A 17,479-nucleotide genomic window follows, 5' to 3' on the forward strand; every position below is an offset into this window, starting at 1 on the left:
GTCAGATCGTTGCCTATTTGTAATCACACTTGCCACCGGGGCCCTGTACAGGAGCTGAACCCATCTAATGAACCCCTCATCCAAATCCAAATCTCCTCAGTACTTCCCACAGGTAGTCCCACTCCACTCTATCAAATGCTTTCTCTGCATCCATCGCCACCACTATCTCCGCCTCCCCCTCCGGTGGGGGCATCATCATCACCCCCAACAGCCTCCGTATATTAGCATTCAATTGCCTCCCTTTAACAAACCCCGTTTGATCATCATGCACCACCCCAGGGACACAGTCCTCTATCCTCGTCGCCATCACCTTGGCCAAAAGCTTGGCATCTACGTTCAAGAGGGAAATAGGCCTGTATGACCCGCACTGCAGCGGGTCTTTGTCTCTTTTCAGGATCAGCGATATCGTCGCCTCCAACATCGTCGGGGGTAGTGTCCCCCTTTCCCTGGCCTCATTAAAGGTTCTCGTCAGAAGTGGGGCAAGCAGGTCCACGTATTTCCTATAGAACTCCACCGGGAACCCATCCGGTCCCGGGGCCTTCCCTGCCTGCATGTTCCCAATTCCTTTTACCACCTCCTCCACCTCAATCTGCGCTCCCAGTCCTGTCATCTCCTGTTCCTCAACCTTCGGGAACTCCAGCTGGTCTAGGAAACGCATCATTCCCTCTTTCCCTTCCGGGGGTTAAGCCTTATATAGCTTCTCGTAAAATACCTTAAACACCCCGTTCACCCTCTCCGCTCCCCATTCCATCTTTCCCTCCTCGTCTCTAACCCCTCCGATCTCTCTCGCCGCCCCCCTCTTCCTAAGTTGTTGGGCCAGCAGCCGGCTCGCCTTCTCTCCATATTCATACTGCACTCCCTGTGCCTTCCTCCATTGTGTCTCCGCCTTACCCGTGGTCAACAAGTCAAAGTCCGTGTGCAATCTCCGTCTTTCCCTGTATAGCCCTTCATCTGGAGCCTCCGCATATTGCCTATATACCCTCAAAATCTCCCTCAACAATCTCTCCCTTTCTTTACCCTCTTGTTTCCCCTTATGGGCCCTTATGGAGATCAGCTCCCCTCTAACCACCGCCTTCAGCGCCTCCCAGACCACTCCCACCTAGACCTCTCCGTCATCATTAATCTCTAGGTACCTTTCAATACATCCCCTCACCCTTACACATACCCCCTCGTCCGCCAACAGTCCCATATCTAATCTCCAGAGTGGGCGCTGTTCCTTTTCCTCTCCTACTTCCAGATCTACCCAATGTGGGGCATGATCTGAAATGGCTATAGCCGAATACTCCGTTCGTGCCACCTTCTGGATCAGCGCCCTTCCCAGGACAAAGAAGTCTATCCGGGAGTACACTTTGTGGACATGGGAGAAGAAGGAAAACTCTTTACTCCTTGGCCTAGTAAATCTCCAGGGATCCACTCCTCCCATCTGCTCCATAAAGCCCTTAAGCACCTTGGCCGCTGCCGGCCTCCTCCCGGTCCTAGATCTGGACCGGTCCAGCCCTGGGTCCAGCACCGTGTTGAAGCCCCCCCCCCCCCATTAACAACTTTCCCATCTCCAGGTCTGGGATGCGCCCCAACATACGCTTCATAAAGTTCATGTCATCCCAGTTCGGGGCATATACATTCACCAGCACCACCGCCTCACCTTGCAGTCTGCCACTCACCATCACGTATCTACCCCCACTGTCCGCCACTATAGTCTTCGCCTCAAACAATACCCGTTTCCCCACCAGTATTGCCACCCCTCTATTTTTTGCATCCAAGCCCGAGTGGAATACCTGTCCCACCCATCCTTTTCTTAATCTGACCTGATCCACCAGTTTCAGGTGCGTCTCCTGAAGCATGACCACGTCTGCCTTTAGCTTCTTTAGGTGCGCAAGTACCCTTGCCCTCTTAATCGGCCCATTCAACCCTCTCACGTTCCACGTGATCAACCGGGTTGGGGGGCTCTTTACCCCCCCCCCCCCCCCCCCTCGTCGACTAGCCATCCCCTTTTTTAGACCAGCTCCTCACCCGGTTCCCACGCACCCGCTTATCCCCCCGACAGTGCCCTCCCATCCCGTAACAGCTCCCACTTCCCCTTAGCAGCAGCAACCCAGTTACCCCCCCCCCCCCCCCCACCCCCCGCTATATCCCTCTCTAGCTTAGTTGCTCCCCCCATATTGCTTCCGGAAGTCAGCAAACTCTGGCTGACCTTGGCTTCCCCCGTTTATCCTTAGCCTCCCATTATGTGAGGCCCCCTCCTTCCTGCGCCCCCTTTTCCCGCCACAATTTCCATAGCGCGGGAACAAAGCCCGCGCTTCCCTCTCGGCCCCGCCCCTGATGGCGCAGCTCCCTCTCTCCTTCCCCCTCCCCTTCCCCACCGGCGCCCACATTTCTTCGTGTCCCCCGCCCCTTCGAGGGGAAAGAAAATTTTCCCCCATCTGATTCACAGTCCCCTACCACCACCTCACTACTTCATTTCAAACACTCTTTCTCCAATCTAGTCCAACTTCGCCTCTTCAATAAATGTCCACGCCTCTTCTGCCGTCTCGAAGTAGTGGTGTTTACCCTGGTATGTAACCCACAGTCTTGCCTGCTGCAACATTCCGAACTTCACTTTCCTCTTGTGGAGCACCGCCTTGGCCCGATTGAAACTCGTTCTCCTTCTCGCCACCTCCGCACTCCAATCCTGATACACGCGGATCACCGCGTTCTCCCACCTGCTGCTCCGTGTCTTTTTCGCCCATCTCAGGACCATCTCCCTGTCCTTGTCACGGTGGAACCTCACCACTATTGCTCGAGGTATTTCTCCTGCCTTTGGTCTTCTCACGAGGACTCGATACGCTCCCTCCACTTCCAGGGGGCCCGTCGGGGCCTCAGCTCCCATTAAGGTATGAAGCATCGTGCTCACATACGCCCCAACGTCGGCTCCCTCTGCCCCTTCGGGAAGACCCAAGATTCTTAAGTTCTTCCTCCTCGAGCTATTTTCCAGGGCTTCCAGTCTCTCCATACACCTCTTATGCAGTGCCTCGTGCGTCTCCGTCTTCACCACCAAGCCCTGTATCTCGTCCTCATTTTCGGCAGCTTTTGCCTTCACTCCACGGAGCTCCATCTCTTGGGTCTTCTGCGCCTCCTTTAACCCCTCAATCGCCTGCAGCATCGACTCCAGCACCTCCTTCTTGAGCTCCTCCACACATCGCCGGAGGAACTCCTGCTGTTCCAGGCCCCATACCAACTGGCCTCCCTCCACCGACATCTTGCTTCTCACTTCCCTTCTTTGCTGCTGCTCCAGAGGATCCTCCGCAATCTGGCCACTATTATCTCTTCTGTCCATTCACATCCGGGGGGACTCCCTTCTATGTCGCCTCACAGTGGGTTTAGCCTTCGAAAATTGTCGTTGGGACTCCCGATAAGAGCCCAAAAGTCTGTTAAAACGCCCTTTGAGGTGCCGAAACGTGCGACTTAGCTGGTCATCGCCGCACCCGGAAGTCATTATAACGTACTTTGTCAGCATTTTCTTTGCTGTGGACTATTCTATCTGTAGTTTTTGTGATATTTGAAATATTGTATGTCCCTATTGTTGAATTACCACTTCATTTTGTATGCATATCCTTCAAGAGCAGCATATTTTGTACTTTATATTGGTAAGGCACCAGATATACATTTCTTTTATAAGTATAAAATCTGGCATTAACTTGGTACTGTAGAACCAGCTTTCTCAGACACTGGTGCTGTTGTCTTATTGCTTTCTGTCAGACCTTGGGAAATTCAGGACTGTTTTCCCGTTCCGATGTAGTAGCTACGTTTGACAAGAGTCAATTCTGCTTCTAGCTCCCTTTCTCCAAGCCAGGACAGAGGCAGGAACTCGAATGCTTGGAGGATATTGGTTCCAAACACTGGGAACCACAGTTTCATTCATACCCAGTGCAAAAGTTCAAAAATCCTGAACAGTTCAGTGTCTTACTTTTAACCTACCAGTGCAACTAAAATCCATTTTTTAAAGCATATTTGGAATGAAGAAAAGCAGGGGAGTTATTCCTCAATCAACATCAGAAAACAGATTATCTGATCAATATCACATTGTTGTTTATGGGATCTTGCTGTGCACAAATTGACTCCTGTGTATCCTACAGCAGTGATTACATTTCAGAAGAACGTTACTGGCTGTAAAGCACTTTGAGACATCTGGTGGTTGTGAAGGACACCATATAAATGCGAGTCTTCCTCTTCGTGCAATCTCAGGTCTGTTCATTATATCAATGGTTCACCAACTGGGGTCCACGATCCCTTGGTATCTGCAAATACTTTCCGGGGGGTTTGCATAATACTGTAAATAGGAACCTTTGCTACGCTGGGGTGGTTAGACGCACACAGCTGGCTGCCCAGTTACTGGCAATGTCCCAATGGCAGTGATGCTGTACATCAGGCATCATGTCAATGCATACAGGCTGGTAAATAGCAGAGGTGGTGGATAAAAATCTTGTACCGTTCCAGCAGCTATGTGATGAGTAGGAGGACAATGAAGAATTATGCTTGACATGGGTGACTGTGTTTCCGACAGGAACCACCAAGCCTAATCCTAATCCTAGATTAGGACGGTGGTGCTACCTCACAACGCTAGGGACTTGGGTTCACTCTGGCCTTGGGTGACTGTCTGTGTGGAGTTTACACGCTCTCCCCGTGACTGCCTGAGTTTCCTCCAGGTGCTCCGGTTTCCACCCACCGTCTACAGTGCAGGTTAGGTGGATTTGCCATGCTAAATTGCCCCTTAGTGTCCAAAAGATTAGGTGGGGTTACTGGGATAGGGTAGTGGCATGGGATAAGAAGGGTGCACTTTCGAAGGGTCAGTGCAGACTCGATGGGCTGAATGGCCTTATGGGCTCGATTCAACCAAATGGGAACAAAGTCCCTTGTGAGCACGTTTAGCTGCATGTTCCCTGGCACTCGCACTGCCGAGAAACACGTGGCTATTCAATCCGCCTCTCATTGTATAAGCGACCGAGACTACACACAGCATATTTTGCACAGTGGGGAGCCCCACTCGCTGGAACTCCCCAGTGTAGCGAGAGATCAAAATGACGTCCCGATCTCCAAGGACCTTGAAGGTTGTCACTAATGTGGCACTGCCAGGGTGCCAGTCTGGCAGTACCAGGGTACCCAGATGGCACCAGCAGTGCCATGGCACCACCCTGCCCAAAGGGCAAGCAACTAGGAGCCTCCGATCTCCTGGGAGACCCCCATGAGTGCCGTTCCGTCTTGTCCCTGTTTGTGGGACCAGTGCTGAACGACGATCGCCCGAGGTCGCAAAGGGGAAGGGGATGAATCCCAAAGCCTCAGGTACCTTGAGAGTCTACACATTAGAGTGAGGCTAATATGCAAATGTAGTAAAAATTGATTTACATCGCAACGTTACGAGGCATTGCGAGTTGGGCAGATCCCGGGAGCGAGGTGTCCTGGCTTTTATCGCTCATACTGCACCATGGCGAGTTGCTTTTCCAGCGGACGCCCTTTGATTCTAAAAGAGCTGGAAGGTGTCATGCATGGATGGATTCAGCAAGCATGTTGATGAACCTGTAAAGTTGCCTTTCAGCTGAAGGAAAGATAAAAGTCAGTGAAGTGTTGGGTGTTCTGGATCACATACAGGTCACCAACACTTGAAATAGTGCAACACTATTTTATTGAATCATTAACTGTTTAAACATACTTAGACTGTGGGATAATATGATACTAGTTTAACTAAAGACCTCTGCCTTGTCCTAACCAGTCGATGCACTCAGCACATGGTGAATGTCTGTGTTGCAGGCTGTGAGCTCTGTCCTCCTAGCTAGATGCAACTCGAATGAGCGGGAACTCTGATGCTCCCTGTCTTTATAGTGCGTGTGCTTTCACTGTGATTGGCTGCGGTGTTTGTGTATGTTGATTGGTCCCACTGTGTGTCCATCAGTGTGTGTCTGCACCATGATATACTGGTGCACATTATGACATCCCCCCTTTTATATAAAAATGTACCTGCGTGGCAATAAATAGTGTATAGTGAATGTTCCTGACTACGTGTGTGCGAAATATTTACAGGACTATGTACATAAAAACTAAGCTATTTACATGGGAAGGTGCCTATAGCAGAAAAAAACAGTGTGTCACAAGAATAACGAGATGAACACTATACAAACCACTTGAACGATTAAACGGAAGAACAGAACAAATCAGAAAGTCCATAAGTCCACAAAGTTCACGAATTAAGTCTCTGAGGTGGGCGACGAATTCTGGTTGACCGCCTCAAGGGTGAGTCGGGAGCCGCCGGCTGAGGAGCGGGCTGGACTGCGTCAGAGTCAGGGGGACGTAAAGTGACTGGAATCTCTGCATAGTCCAGGTCAGGGTCAACAGGAGGGCATGGCAATGGTGGAGGATCACGTAGTGAGCGCGGAACGAGACGAAGGGCATGTCGATTGCGGCGCAGAATGGAGCCATCCGGAAGATGAACCAGGAACGAGCGGGGAGCCACCTGCCAAAGAACCACAGCAGTTGCAGACCAGCCACCATCCGGAAGATGGATGCGGATATTGTCATCTGGAGCCAGAGCAGGGAGATCAGCTGCACGGAAGTCATGAGCCGCCTTGTGCTGTGCACGAGACAGTTGCATTCGTTGAAGGACTGGGGTGTGGTCGAGGTCTGGGACATGAATGGCCGGCACCGTCGTCCTCAGGGTGTGCCCCATGAGCAGCTGGGCTGGCGACTGGACAGTGGGGCCGAGCGATAGGCCAGCAGGGCGAGGTAGAAGTCGGATCCCGCATCAGCAGCCTTGCAAAGGAGTCGTTTGACTATGTGGACGCCCTTCTCCGCTTTGCCGTTGGATTGGGGGTACAGGGGACTGGATGTCACATACACAAAGTTGTACCTCCTGGCAAAGTTGGACCATTCCTGGCTGGCGAAGCAGGGCCAATGTCCGACATCACAGTGAATGGGATGCCGTGTCGAGCAAAGGTGTCCTTACAGGCACGGATGACTGCAGACGATGTGATGTGTAAACGTACCACCTCCGGGTAGTTTGAAAAGTAGTCTACAATCAGGATATAGTCCCTGCCCAGCGCGTGGAATAGGTCAATGCCGACCTTGGACCAAGGGGACGTGACCAACTCATGGGGCTGCAGGATCTCACGTGGTTGGGCTGGCTGGGAGCGCTGACAAGTGGGGCAGTTGAGCACTGTGTTGGCGATGTCGTCATTAATGCCGGGCCAGTACACTGCCTCTCGGGCCCGTCGGCGGCACTTCTCCACGCTAAGATGGCCCTCGTGTAGCTGTTCCAAGACGAGCTGGTGCATGCTGTGCGAGATGACAATGCGGTCCAGTTTCAGGAGAACACCATCGATTACCGCCAGATCATCTCTGATGTTGTAGAACTGTGGGCATTGGCCCTTGAGCCACCCGTCTGTTAGGTGGTGCATGACACGCTGTAGCAAAGGGTCAGCCGCTGTCTCGCGGCGAATTTGGACGAGGCGTTCATCCGTGGCAGGTAGATTGGAGGCTACGAAGACCACATGGGCGTCAAGCTGGCAGACGAATCCCGCTGGGTCACATGGAGTGTTGACTGCCCTGGAGAGAGCGTCGGCAATGATTAGGTCTTTGCCCGGGGTGTATACCAGCTGGAAGTCGTATCGCCGGAGCTTGAGCAGAATACGCTGGAGGCGAGGCGTCATGTCGTTCAAGTCTTTCTGTATTATATTGACCAGCGGGCGATGGTCGGTCTCGACGGTGAATTGGGGAAGGCATTACACATAATCATGAAACTTGACGACACCGGTCAACAGGCCCAGGCACTCCTTTTCTATCTGCGCGTAGCGTTGTTCCGTGGGGGTCATGCGCGTGACGCCTATGCAACGGGGGCCCATGATGAGGCCTCATCGTGTTGCAGGAGCACTGCCCCAATGCCAGATTGACTGGCATCGGTCGAAATTTTTGTCTCTTTCACTGGATCAAAAAAGGCTAAGACCGGGGCCGTGGTGAGTTTTGTTTTGAGTTCTCTCCATTCGCGCCCGCGGGCAGGAAGCCATTGGAAGTCTGTCGTCTTCCTGACCAGGTTCCTGAGAGCCGTGGTGAGAGGCGAGGTTAGGGATGAACTTCCCTAGGAGGTTGACCATGCCCTGAAATCGGACGACCACCTTCTTGTCCTCTAGAGTTTTCATGGCTGTGATAGCAGCCACCTTATCCGCATCCGGCCGCTCACCCAACTGGGAGGTGTGGTCCCCTAGGAACTTGAGTTCTGCCTGACCAAAGGAGCATTTGGCTATGTTGAGGCATAGGCCCTGCTCCCGTATGCTTTTGAACACGCGCTGGAGGCGACTGACATGCTCCTGCGGGGTGGTGGACCAAATGATTATGTCGTCGACATAGACGCGAACACCTTCAATGCCTTCCATCATTTGTTCCATGATCCTGTGAAACACTTCTGAAGCAGATATGATCCCAAACGGCATCCTGTTGTAACAATATCTGCCAAAGTGGGTGTTAAAGGTACACAGTTTCCTGCTGGATTTGTCGAGCTGGATTTGCCAGAATCCTTTTGAGGCGAAAAGTTTGGTGAAGAGCTTGGCGCGAGCCATCTCGCATGTGATCTCTTCACGCTTGAATTGGATAATGCTCCTTCATGATATTGCGATTCAGATCCTTGGGATCAATGCAAATTCTCAGCTCGCCGGAAGGCTTTTTTACGCACACCATGGAACTGACCCAGTCGGTTGGTTCCGTAACACTTGAGATCACTCCTTGGTCTTGGAGGTCCTGCAGCTGCTGCTTGAGACGGTCCTTGAGGGGTGCTGGGACTCTCCGAGGAGCATGCACCACAGGCGTGGCGTTCTGTTTGAGTAGGATTTTGTAAGTATATGGGAGCATGCCCATGCCTTCGAAGACGTCGCGGTGCTGGTCGATGATGGCGTCGAGTTGCGCCCTGAAGTCAGCGTCCTGGAAGGCAAGCGTGTCATCAGGAAAGAGAGAGTGAACTCTTTGAACGAGGTTCAACAGCTTGCACGCCTGTGCGCCAAGCAGCTAGTCCTTCGCGGAGCCCACAATCTCGAAAGGAAGGATGGCTTTCCGTGACTTGTGCGTCACTTCAAGTTGGCACTAGCCGGTAGCAGGAATGATGTTGCCATTGTAGTCCAATAGCTGGCAGGCCGATGGAAGGATGGCTGGTTTGACACGAAGGCTTTGGAAAGCAGACCACGCCATGAGATAAGCGGAGGCACCAGTGTCCAGGCGGAATCGTATTTGGGACCGGTTGACCGTCAGGGTGACACACCACTCGTCGTCTGGATCGATGCTGTATGCCGACAGCGGCTGGTGTCTTTGCTTCGGGGACAGCCTGTTTTTCGTTACGACACCGACTCGAAAAGGTGCCTTCGGGTCCTCGGTGTCACTGCTGTGTGGGAGGTCCGCATCGGACTCGGTGACCGTGGGTTGAATTGCCCGAACATTCCTGCGAGGCTGGCGGAAGCGATGGGAGTTGGCAGGCTGAGCTGCTCGACAGCAGGCAGCATAGTGGCCAAGTCTGCCACATCGTAGGCATTGTCGAGATTTTGCAGGGCATTGCCGCTTTAAATGGGTGGAGCCACAGTTGCCGCACGTCGTGACGTTAGCACGTTCACAGCGCCACATCGCATGCGCGGTGTGGTCGTGCGTGGTGCGCGCCTGCGCATTACTTTCCTCAACGTCGCCGTCCCCTCGTTTGGTGCATACAAGCGCGGGAGGCCGCGAAAAGCGCACAAAATGGCCGCCCTCATCCAGGCTGAGGCCCTGGAGGTGCTCAGTCACTTGGACCTGTTCCGCCTCGTGAGGACCTTGCCGCGCCGTTTCAGCTTCTTGTATATGGGAATACCGACTCGTGGCGTTTTCATGTAAGACACAGGTCTCAATGGCGGTCGCTTTACTTTGAAGAGCTGCTGACGTAGGGGGTCCGACTGAACCTCGAAAACGATCTGGTCGCGTATCATGGAGTCGGAGGTGGGCCCGTAGCTGCAAGATTGCGCAAGGATGTGGAGGTACGTGAGAAAGGATTGGAAAGGTTCATCCTTACCCTGCAAACGCTGCTGGAACAGGTAGCATTCGAAACTTTCATTCACCTCTACGCTGCAGTGAGTGTCAAACTTGAGGAGGACTGTCTTGAACTTCGTCTTATCTTCATCATCTGCGAAGGTGAGAGAGTTGAAACTGTGGATGGCATGGTCTACGGCCGTGGAGAGGAGAAGAGCAATCTTTCTGGTGTCCGAGGCGCCCTCCCTGTCCGTGGCTTCGAGGACGAGCTGGAAGCGCTGTTTGAAAGTCTTGCAGTTGGCCCCGAGGTTGCCGGCGATGCGGAGCGGCGGCGGTGGACTGATGTTGTCCATGCTGCAGGATGACGGAATGCTGGCGAAAGGCAGCAGGTAGGTCTAAGAAGTGCTAGTATCCCATCACTCCAGGTATCATGTTGTGTTGGGTGTTCTGGATCACATACAGGTGACCAACACTTGAAATAGTGCAACACTATTTTATTGAATCATTAGCTGTTTAAACATACTTAGACTGTGGGTTAATACGATACTAGCTTTAACTATGGCCATGATAAATTGCCTAGTTTTCAAAAAAGGTTAACTGGGATTACTGAGTTACGGGGATAGGGTCGAGGTTTAGGGTGCTCTTTCCAAGAGCCGGTGCAGACTCGATGGGCCGAATGGCCTCCTTGTGCACTGTAAATTCTATGATTTATTTCTGTATATCTCAACACTAGGTGGCATCATTGAGTAGTCTTATAAAAGGCTGCGTCCCTAAGCATTCTGGGAGAAGCTCAGAGAGAAGGATAGTGCGAGGTTGGGATAGAGTGTTGGTTGTATTCGAGAGACACACGGATTAATGTAACATAGATTTAATACTGTTTTTTAAAATAAATTTAGAGTACCCAATTCATTTTTTTCCAATTAACGGGCAATTTAGCGTGGCCAATCCACCTACCCTGCACATCTTTGGGGTGCCAAACCCACATAGACATGGGAAGAATGTGCAAACTCCACACGGACAGTGACCCAGAGCCGGGATCGAACCTGGGACCTCGGTGCCGTGAGGCAGCAGGGCTAACCCACTGCGCCACCGTGCTGCCTGATTTAATACTGTTATTTTGTTAGCTATTACTTACTGGAGTGTGTGAACCATTTAAAGTAGTGTAAAGTCAACTAGCTTTGTTTTAAATACATAGCTTGATGTTCTTTGTAAACACTACGACTTTTAGCTATCTTGGAGAACTATACAAGGAACATCACACTGAGGAATAGAATCATAGAGGTTTACAGCATGAAAACAGGCCCTTCGGCCTAACTTGTCCATGCTGCCCAGTTTTTACCACTAAGCTAGTCCCAGTTGCCTGCATTTGGCCCATAACCCTCCATACCCAGCTTTCCCATATAACTGTTTAAATACTTTTTAAAAGACAAAATTGTACCCCCTCTATTACTGCCTCTGGCAGCTCTTTCCAGACACTCACCACCCTCTGTGTAAAAAAAATTGCTCCTCTGGACCCTTTTGTATCTCTCCCTTCTCACCTTGAACCTATGTCCTCTAGTTTTAAACTCCCCGACCTTTGAGAAAAGATGTTGACTAGTTACCTTTTCTATGCCACTCATTATTTTATAGACTTCTATAAGATCGCTCCTAAGCCTCCTATGCTCACCCGCAATGCACTACCTGCCCAGCCCTCAGCGTGTGATTGCAATGCACTTACCTCTCTTTGATGTGGTTGATATTTGTAATCATTGGGGTTTCAGAACTTACACTCATTCATCCACAAAGTGAAATGAATGAATCAAGGCTGCAGCTGGTTTTTGGAAGCTGTCAATCACAGCCCACTACTAGAAAGGAATGAGTGGCTTGTAGCTTATGGAGCAGATGGGTTGAAACACAGGTCACAGCACTGGAAGCTTTGTACGGTCACAGATGCAGCAAAGGCTACCATGGTCCTTCGATTGGGTATGTTCTGGAGTCAAGTCACCTTTCACTTTTCCGGATGTGTTGTTAGCTTGACCAAGTTGGCAATTGTGGTCATCGATGAGTGTAAGTATCTGGCTGCTGCAGAGCCACCAGGTGGCTAATGTGTGAGAGTGCAGCCCAACTCACAATCATTGATTTTCAGTATTGATTACTGCTTTGGTATGCTATTGTGATCATGACAGATTCAATGTGGAAGCCAATCATTTACTGTGCCATCTACAGGCTATCTAATGCTGCAGGCACTTTTACAATTGTTATCTTTCCAATGACCTTGCCTGACTGACAGGAATTTTCAATCCCTTTTGTAATGGAGTGCTGGGGCCAACACTTCCTTAACTGTCACTGGGTCAAAATCCTTGTACTCCCTCCTTAATAGCTATTGGGGGTGTACCTATATCACATGGACTGCAGTCATTCAACAGGGCGGCTCCACACCATCTTCTCAAGAGCAGTTCGGAAAGGGCAATAAATACTAGCCTGGCCTGCAACGCCCACAGCCCGTGAAAGAATAAAACATGCAATAGATGTTGCATATATTTCTAAAGACATTTTGAAAACTCTTTATATATTTGAGCAGTGAAATAGATTTTGTTTTTGAAGTGCCATCTCCCTTTCCTTTTGGTTTTATTATTAAAGATACCATGGGTAATGTTCCAGAATGCTCGCATTTGCTGATATCTCATTCAAGTGAAAATAATGCATGAATTATTTTTGGGGGGTAAATTGTAGTTTTATTGGAAAAAAATATACAACTTGGAATGGATTTCAGGCATGTCAGTGCCAAAGCAGATTTCAGAAAGAACTAAGTGGCTAAACAAAATTTTGAAAGAGCACAGTAAGAAAACAAGAATGCTTCCTTGTATGGAACAGCAAATACAAAAGGGTTTAGTGTACGAGTACCTGGATGATACACCCGTTTTGCTATAGTGCAATGCTGAGAAATTTTAGGCTTTCTGTCCTTACTCTATGCAGAGTGATAACTCTGCATTTAAACAGCAATGCAACACATGCTGATACCAGCCATTTCCTCACAGCACCATACCCAGATGATCCCTCATTAAACCACAAGTCCTTATGTAGCTTTGAATGTGTAGAAGAGCTTGGATGCACTTCAAGATAAAGCCACATGCAACTTTTGTTACACCAAAGTCTTGTCTCAAATGTGAAAGAAAACAATGACCAGAAGATATTGTTGAAGGGAAGGAAAATAACATGGACTTACTCTACCCACTATACATGCACATGTTATAGACAGTTGGGGCAGGAGAGAAACATTACAGAAATTACAAACAAAGAAAAGGCAAATAAACAATGCTTATTTTTTTTACAAGAAAATTAAAAGGTTTTCTGTACAAGATCTTCACTTTGCAGTCATCATTTGCACAAACTCTTCATAGTTCACTTGACCATCACCATCAATATCTGCTTCTCTGATCATTTCATCAACTTCTTCATCTGTCAATTTTTCTCCAAGGTTTGTCATTACATGACGAAGTTCTGCAGCACTAATGTAACCATTACCATCCTTATCAAACACTCTGAATGCTTCTCTGATTTCTTCCTCACTATCTGTATCTTTCATTTTTCTTGCCATCATTGTCAGGAATTCTGGAAAGTCAATTGTTCCATTTCCATCAGCATCAACCTCATTGATCATATCCTGTAGTTCTGCCTCAGTTGGGTTCTGTCCTAGTGATCTCATAACTGTCCCAAGTTCTTTTGTTGTTATGGTACCATCCCCATCTTTGTCAAAGAGTGAAAAGGCCTCTTTGAATTCAGCAATTTGCTCCTCTGTTAGTTGATCAGCCATTTCTGCACCGTTGTGGACTGGTTGCCGATTGCCCCACTCGCGGCTGAACTCCTCTCCGCCCTCACCGCCACTCAAAATAATGCAGGTATGAGTCTAGATAGTGACCGCTTTTGGAAAGGGGCCACGGAGAGATATTCAGTGAAAACAGGCTTAGGCTTGGCAACAAAGTTCATTCCGCCACCTCCCCCACATCACCCGCACTGCCCCTTCCCAACATGGTAGAATAGCTTGCAAACACTGTCTTACTTTACACGTCATTGAATGTTCACCAGTGTGAGGTAATGCTGGGCTGTTGGCACCTGCTTCATTTTGTCTGAAAAATGAATTGACTTCATTGACCATGTTGGTGACAACTGGCACTCAAAGTAAAATCCCTTGATCTCAGTTCATAACGTTATCAGTTGAAGTATTCTGCCAAACATGCCACAGTTTGCTTAGATGGTATTTTTCTAACATGTATTTCTTCCTTGTCTTACGGCTGGAGAAGAACAGTTGAATATTTCTTATGTAATTGAAACTGAGGAGTCCATTTTTTTGTTAGTTGGCACAAGTACACGAAGGTAATAGATGGTTCTTTATCATTATAAGATAAAAATGCCTTGCTCATTTGGGTCACTTGTCTACTTGAGTTTTTTGGGCATTTCATCAAGATGTTTGTATGCACGTCGAACCCTGTGAACATGCATCGGTCTACAAACCAGAAAAAGCCACATACTTTGAGCTTTTAATCTGATCCGAAGTGCACCTTGTCTTCCCTTATCACACAAAGCCCATAACATTGATGCATGATGGCCAGGATCAAAGCTGATTGATACCTCAAAACTTAATCTTCTAAACTACATGGAGCATTTTCAAACATCTTCGTGCTTCTTTAACTAGAATCATCCTGCCTTGTAATTGACTTGCAGAGTAATCTGTCAAATGAAAAATGTAAGGATTTGAATACTCACTTGACAGATCGAAAATCCTAAGAGCTATCCATGAGCAGCACATCTCATCATTAAATGTGCAAGTGCATTCTTCTACCATGGGATGAATACTTATACCTCATCGTGTCCTGCAACTCTAGTTGGCACTGCAGATTTGGCAGCAACTTCATCCCTTTTTGCAATTCAACCAGGATTGACTGTGAACCCCAAATTTATTGGTATTTCTGAGCTTATCTATTAGTAAAATATTAAAAACTGTGGGGAAAACTCTCATTCTGGAGTTGAGGACCTGAAGCCCAAATGATTTTGGATCCTGACCCCATGGGTGACAGTGATGCAATGACATTTTCAAGTGGCAGCCACTAATTGGTACAGACCAAGTGTATAAGAGATGAGAGCTAGACACGGTGGGATCATTTAAAAGGCAAATAGCAGCAAGACCAGGTTTGCTGTTACCTTTGGAACTGGATGAGCAGGGAGAGTAGAGAGGGAGAGCAGTGGTGGATTGGGCAGCTGTCTGCAGGATGTCCCATGTTTCCCAGGTGCCTCCTTTGAGGGCTTTATTAAGCCCAAGGAGAGCAGAGCTGTACTGTTTCCTCTATTCAAACGAAGAACTCCAATGAGCCAAAGACCACACAGGCATGGCTAGAAGGGGCCAAGGATGCCAGCAGACTCATGTTCCTTGCAAGAGTCCAAACATTTTTGCCCCTCAGTTTGAGTGATGGCAACTCTGAGCCACATGTATGACCAACTGAGTTTCACTTCTTTTATGCCATTTTTCAGCACTGCAGTCATGAGCAACGGTAGCTCCTTGTTGTGTTCCTGACAGTTATGCTCAGACGTGTCGGAGACCCCATGCTGGCCATATGAAAATTGCTGTATATTACAAAAGGATGCAGTGTGTAAATGTCATACTATATATTAAACTGCCTCCCACACCTAAATTTGTCTCCTGGGTGACTGGAAATTCAGCCTTGTGTGTCCATTGTGCACTTCCTGTTTGTTATGCTTACTTCCTTTTGTCACGCTTTTTTGCATCACACTTTCCAGTATCACACTTTCCACTGTAACATTGAATTGATTGGGTAAAGCAGCGGTAACTCTGAACTGAAGAAATATGGAGCATCAAAGTAAGGAACCTGGTGAAGAATTGCCAATGAGAAGTTGCTAATCATCCTAGAAACAGCAATCCTAACAATCAATTGGAAGAGCCTAGCACTAACTAAAATGTTTAAAAAGATGATAGTAAAGTCGCAAAAATTATTCAAACCATTTTTGGAAACATTTTATTTCCTTTAATCGTTCTTTGAATATCTTAAAAATCAGCACTGGAATTTTTCACAGTAACCTGATTATACGAACATTCGAATTAGGAGCAGGAGTAGGCCACTTGGCCCTTTGTACCTGCCCTGCCATTCAATACGATCATGACTGAAATGATTGTAACATCTGCCACATATTCCTGCTTGCCCCCATTAGCGTTTCACGCCTTTGTTAATCAAGAGTCTACCTAGCTTTGCCTTAAAAACATTAGAAGACTCTGCTTCCACCACCTTTTGAGGAAGAGAGATCAAAAGACTGACATCCCCCAAGAGAAAACAATTCACCTCATCTCTCTTTTAAATGAGCAATCCCTTTTAGTTAGTGACCCCTAGATTTTCCCACAAGAACAAACATCCTCTCCACACCCACCCTGTCGAGATTCCTCAGGATCTTGTATGTTTCAATCAAGTCACCTCTGACTCTTCTAATCTCCAGCGGATTCAAGGCTAATCTGTCCAACCTTTCCTCATTAGACAACTGGCTCATTCCAGGAATTAGTCCAGTAAAACCTTCTCTGAACAGCTTCTAATGCATTTCCATCTTTCCTTGCATAAGGAGACCAATGCTCCAGATGTGGCCTCACCAGTGCTCTGCACAACTGAAGCATAACTTCCTTAATTTTGTAATCAATTCCCCCCCACAATAAACAATAATATTCCTAATTAATTGCTATATCTGCATACCAGCCTTTTGTGATTCATGCACTAGGACACCCAGATCCTGGGTGATCATGCAAATTAGTCAAATAAAGTTATTCTGCTGTCTAGAATGTTTGCAGATGATGTGGCTAAATCAATAAGCTGTGCCAATGCATTTAAACATCTTTGGTGTTCATGCATGTGAAAGCTGTCAGGGTGCTCAGGTGGCTTCAGCAGTGTCAGGGTACCACCCTGTCCCGAGGCTAACCTCCCGGGGGCTTCCGATCACCTGGGAGACATCACCACCCCACCCCCTCCCTTCAAAGTACCTGGTCCACGTTTGTGGAGACCAGTGCTAAATGGTGCCCGGCCGGGTTTTCCAAGCAAGGGAATTTGATCCCCTGCCCCGAGTAGATCCGGCATAGACATACTCAAGTGAGGCTAACTACTTACTTGAATATGCAAATCTGGATCTCGCCCATTGTGGGTAGGATCCAGATCGCGATGCCGCACAAAATGCCATTTGACCTCCCAAGACGCCATGAGCTCGGTAAATCTTACGAGAGGCGTCTTGTGAGGTTTACCGGCTGTGTCGTGTGTCGAGTAAGGGCATGGCCGTTAGATCGCAGGCTATTAGTAAGGGCGTGGCCGTTAGATCGCAGGCTATTAGTAAGGGCGTGGCCGTTAAATCGTGGGCTATGCTTCAAAAACAACATATTTTGTTTGCAACATTTGAAACATGAATGGTAAAGATAAGTTGCACTGGTGGCACTATGTTTCTACACACATGTTGCTTC

The 17,479-nt window shown here is 48.6% G+C and overlaps 2 protein-coding genes across 6 annotated transcripts in view; one reads left to right on the forward strand and one right to left on the reverse strand.

The window, feature by feature from the left end:
- myo1b (myosin IB) overlaps positions 1–17,479 on the forward strand; it is a 436,008-nt gene that overhangs the window by 219,320 nt on the left and 199,209 nt on the right. The gene's annotated exons all lie outside the window — the stretch shown is intronic.
- LOC140392828 (calmodulin-1) lies at positions 12,688–13,866 on the reverse strand. The gene has a single exon (XM_072478510.1). It carries the CDS (start codon positions 13,790–13,792, stop codon positions 13,343–13,345), a length of 450 nt encoding a protein of 149 aa, XP_072334611.1. The 5' UTR covers positions 13,793–13,866; the 3' UTR covers positions 12,688–13,342.

This window comes from Scyliorhinus torazame, chromosome 2 (assembly GCF_047496885.1).
Source record: "Scyliorhinus torazame isolate Kashiwa2021f chromosome 2, sScyTor2.1, whole genome shotgun sequence".
NCBI lineage: Eukaryota > Metazoa > Chordata > Chondrichthyes > Carcharhiniformes > Scyliorhinidae > Scyliorhinus > Scyliorhinus torazame.

What these genes read in the sequence shown, in the direction of transcription:
- LOC140392828 (XM_072478510.1), bottom strand. Translation starts at nt 13,792, where the DNA reads ATGGCTGATCAACTAACAGAGGAGCAAATTGCTGAATTCAAAGAGGCC.